The sequence below is a fragment of the Myotis brandtii genome, unplaced genomic scaffold, assembly GCF_000412655.1.
Source record: "Myotis brandtii unplaced genomic scaffold, ASM41265v1 scaffold2089, whole genome shotgun sequence".
Lineage (NCBI taxonomy): Eukaryota > Metazoa > Chordata > Mammalia > Chiroptera > Vespertilionidae > Myotis > Myotis brandtii.
Genome location: NW_005357800.1, coordinates 170,055 through 174,032, shown reverse-complemented (window position 1 = coordinate 174,032; position 3,978 = coordinate 170,055). Strand labels below are relative to the sequence as shown.

Genomic DNA, 3,978 nt, shown 5'->3' with positions numbered 1-3,978 from the left:
CCCACACCCCCCGGCCCCCGCGCCCAGCCAGCGGCCTGTGTTCCCACCTCTGCACTTGGCCTCTGCCTGGACCAGCACTTCCCTCACCCATCAGTGGCCGGGTGGCTCCAGGCTGGCCCGCCCCACCCGGCCACTCACCACGTGGGAAGACACCTGCCGGTACTTGCTGAGCTCCTCCGGCTTCACCAGCTCCTCAGGCACTGTCTTGCCTCTCTGAGGAAGGAAAGGGCCCGAGAAGGGTCATGAGTGCAGGATGCAGCCGCCCCTGCAGGGGCTCTGCCCGCCCGGCCACCTGCCCCAGCCCCGGGAGAACACGCACCTTCTTACGCTCCGTGGTCAGCACGGTGGCCTTGTCTTGGAGCTGCGGATGAGAGGGAACAGACTCAGTGCAGGCAGGCTATTCGCCAAGACGAGGGGTGCTGGGTGCGGGCACAGCCCTATCCCACAGGTCTGTGTCAGGGGCCGAGCATGAGCCCTTCCCTCGCCCTCCAAGCTGCGGGGCGGGTGCTGATGACGTGGCTGCAGAGGAAACGGAGCCTCGGAGAAGTGGTCACTCGGCCAAGGCCGCAGAGGGGACAACGGCAGAGCGAGGAGACAGGTGCGCAGAGCACCAGGCCCGCCCGGCGCTGAGCTGAGGTGCAAGCTGGGGGCCTGCACTGCTCGTTAGACACAAACGAGCGCATCCTGGGGGGAGGGCTGCAGTCTAACAGCCCCGCCCCGCCCGCTCTGCGCGTGTGAGCTGTGCCCTGGGATCTGTCTCAGAGTCTCCATCCTGAAAAGGAAGATGCTAACTCCTGTCCGGCTCCCTCAGCGCAAAGCCTGAAGACTTGCAACAAAGTGTTTAACATCTCAAAGAACCCCCTAAGGGAAGCGCTGAGTTAGTCTGTCTAACTCCCACACGTCTGTGGAGGAGGCACTGGTTCTCATTCTAGAAGCAGCGAAATGGACACAAAAGAGTTGGTAAGTGGCCCAAGGTCATAAATTTCATAAAAGGCGACATAAACACAGCCGGGCCGTCTGCGCCGCCGCGTCTGTGCTCGGCACGACCCACTGCCTAACAGCCTGGTCCTATTCATACCGGCCTCCAGGGAGAAGCGAGGCCCCCGCTCCCCACCCGAGCGCACCTACCTTCTGGATAATCTCGGGCGTCATTCCCACCAGCTCGCCCAGCTCCATCGGCTCGCCTGCTCCCTGCAGGGAAGACGTGAAGGTGAGGGAGGCCTGGGGTGCCAGGCGCGTGCAGGAAAGGGCAGCGGCGGGGGGGCGGGGCCGACGGCACTCACCACAACACTGGGCTGAGAGCTTGGCACAGCCTGCGGCACAATGAGGCCAGCCTGCGGTTTCAGCGTAGCCAGAGCTGAGAGAGAAGACGGCGTTAGGAACGGGCGTGAGGAAGCGAGGCCAGCCCAGCGTGGGGTGGGGTGGAGGCTGTACCTTCTCGGGCAGCGGTGACTTCCTTGGTGAGACGGGCAATCACCCGGCAGGCGGCATCGTGCTGGTACAGCGCGTGGGACAGCTCCTGGCGGGTCGTCTGCAGCTGCTGGCGCAGAGTGAAGCTGTGCAGCATGACCGCGTCCTGGGGGCAACCACGCGTGAGGGGCAGCGAGGAGCTGGGAGCACCCAGCAGAAGGGTCGGCCGTGGTGAGAGGACACGGCCTCGGTGACCTGAGCACTATGCGCGTGGCCCCGAACGCGCCGCAGCCACCCAGCGCCCGGGCCTGCCCGACCTGGGCACCCACAGGAGCGGGAGCCACTCTCCCCAGCCCTCGCCTCGACCTCACCGGCAAACCTCCTCCCCGAGAGGGACCGAGAATGCTACGCACTGGCCGCCCTCAGCGCCAGGCACCGCGTCAGGCACACCCGTGCCTTCGCTCACATTTGAGAGCACCTACCACGTGCTGGCCCAGCTCCTGGTGCTGCAGATGCACCGACAGATGAAACAAGCCCCTGAAGACATGAATTTAGACCCTAATTCTCCCCACGCCCTGAGCGGCACTGACCACGCTGTACGGGGAGGAACACTAGAGCATGAATGCCAGCGACTCACACGGCCTGTGAGCGCGGAGCTCAGGTGGGACCCAGATCTGTGGGATGTCAGCACCAGGCCCCTCCACGACCATCCTGCCCGTGAATGAGAAAACAGTGCTCCATCCTCCCCCCCAGGCCCCGTCCAGTGAGGACGTCCAGCGGGAGCACCGGTTCTCCCCCAGGGACTCACCCACTCATCCTGGAGGGCTTTCAGAATGGCTGGGATGCTCGTGGCTGAGGGAGGCTTGGGCCGGATTGGGTGAGCCACTGCCGAGAGACGGGGAGCGGCATGAGAACCACCCCCCGGGGGACCCTTCCTCTCCCTCCTCTCCCCCCTCAGCTGCGGCTCCTCCCGCGCACGCTCCCCACCACGCGCTGCGCTGGGACAGACGGGGCGGCCTCCAGGTACCTTTGATGTCCACCAGCTGCTCCTCGGACAGAGGCTGGTTGTTGATGGGGTCGGTGCCGTTCTCGGCGATGTACTTCTCAATGAGCCGCCGCTCGTAGATGTGGTTGGAGACGGGGGACACGCACGGGTGCTCCGGCACCTCATTGGAGACTGCGGAGACGGCGGGCAGGGGACTGGGGTGACGAAGGGACCTTGGGCCAAGGGGACGCCTCCTCTGCTGCTGGCCCCACACGCCCATGTGTCCCCACCCTCAACGAACAGGAGTCAAGACATGACACCACGCCAGCTCTGTCCTGTCCCCAGAACGCTTCCCGGCGACATAACCAGCTCCTCCACGGCCTCCTGACAGCCAGAAGCCCACACGCACTTCCTGCACGGCCGTTCCAGGCACCTGAGAGCAGCCACCCTCCCGCCGCCTCGTTCTGAACGAGATGCTCCCACTCCGGGACATGCAGACACACAGGCCACTGGAACCTCAGTCCAGAGCAGTGACTGCCACCCTCTTTCATCTCCCGGGGTAAACTCATTCCTACAACTCCGTGGCACACTGTCTGTCCGGCTGACACAAAGAAGCATTTACCGTTTGATTCCCTCCACTGGAGGCCAGTATCGTGTTGGCTGCTGCCATTTTTTTGTTTGACAACCTAAGGGAAAGGGGTCCCTGTCCCTGCCTAACAGCCAGGTATTGCGTGTTTTCAAAATTCCTGCAAGAACCAGCTGAACACTGCTGGTCCAGAGCCTGGATGGAGTATCAGACAAAGAAATGACAAAGCAACGTGACAGGTGCTATAAGGATACAAAACAGTCACATGTTGTTTACTAGTCGCCAAGCTCCATAGATTAATTCATCTGCACCATCTCCGGCAACAGAGGCACCATTCCCCGCCTGCTGCTGCTGCTGCGCAGTGCGCATCCCTTGAGGACCGCGCTTGCAGCTGGACTCCCGCAGCCCAGCAGGCGCTCGGTAAACACGGTAAACATGTCGCATGCAGAGGAGGGAAGGGGCGGAAGGATGCTGGGGATATGGGAACGCGCTTCCTCCAGACGGAGAGGAAACAATAAATGCGAAATACTCTGCACACGGTGACTTCTTCAAAGCGAAGGCTTCCTTCTGCTAATCACACTGCCCTTCCTTTTCTTTGCCCAGGAGTGGGGGGCGGGGAGGGGCAATGGGACAGGGGGTAATGGAAAGATTCTAACAGTAAAGAGCTTGAGCGTTAGGAAGCAAATAGAGAAAGGGATGCGAAGGCAGTGACCTGTTGAAGCAGCGAGGATGGACACCTGGAGGCCACGACAAATACCAAAGGGGAGGGCGGTGCATGCATGGAAAACGCACGGATGCGGGATCAGGGAGCCTCGCCGCAGCACCCAGCTCTGCCCCTGGCCGGCTGCGCGGCACTAGAAAAGCCCATCTCCCCGGACCTCACGTCTCATCCGAAACCACCACCACCACAGGCCTCTACTCCCGCTCGGGAGGATTCCTGCGAGGCGGCCACCAGCCCGCTGAGCTGGAAGCCAACGCCAATGCTTTCGCACGGGGT

At 62.6% G+C, this 3,978-nt stretch overlaps 1 protein-coding gene across 1 annotated transcript in view; it reads right to left on the bottom strand.

Moving 5' to 3' along the window:
* PRPF19 (pre-mRNA processing factor 19) overlaps positions 1-3,978 on the bottom strand; it is a 9,183-nt gene that overhangs the window by 4,479 nt on the left and 726 nt on the right. Inside the window, exons 2-8 of the mRNA XM_005865641.2 lie at positions 2,438-2,587; positions 2,219-2,295; positions 1,435-1,576; positions 1,284-1,357; positions 1,129-1,191; positions 320-361; positions 139-213 (exon numbers count right to left, since the gene is read on the bottom strand). Of these exons, the coding sequence (XP_005865703.1) occupies positions 139-213; positions 320-361; positions 1,129-1,191; positions 1,284-1,357; positions 1,435-1,576; positions 2,219-2,295; positions 2,438-2,587 (623 nt within the window). The remainder of the gene's footprint in view (positions 1-138; positions 214-319; positions 362-1,128; positions 1,192-1,283; positions 1,358-1,434; positions 1,577-2,218; positions 2,296-2,437; positions 2,588-3,978) is intronic.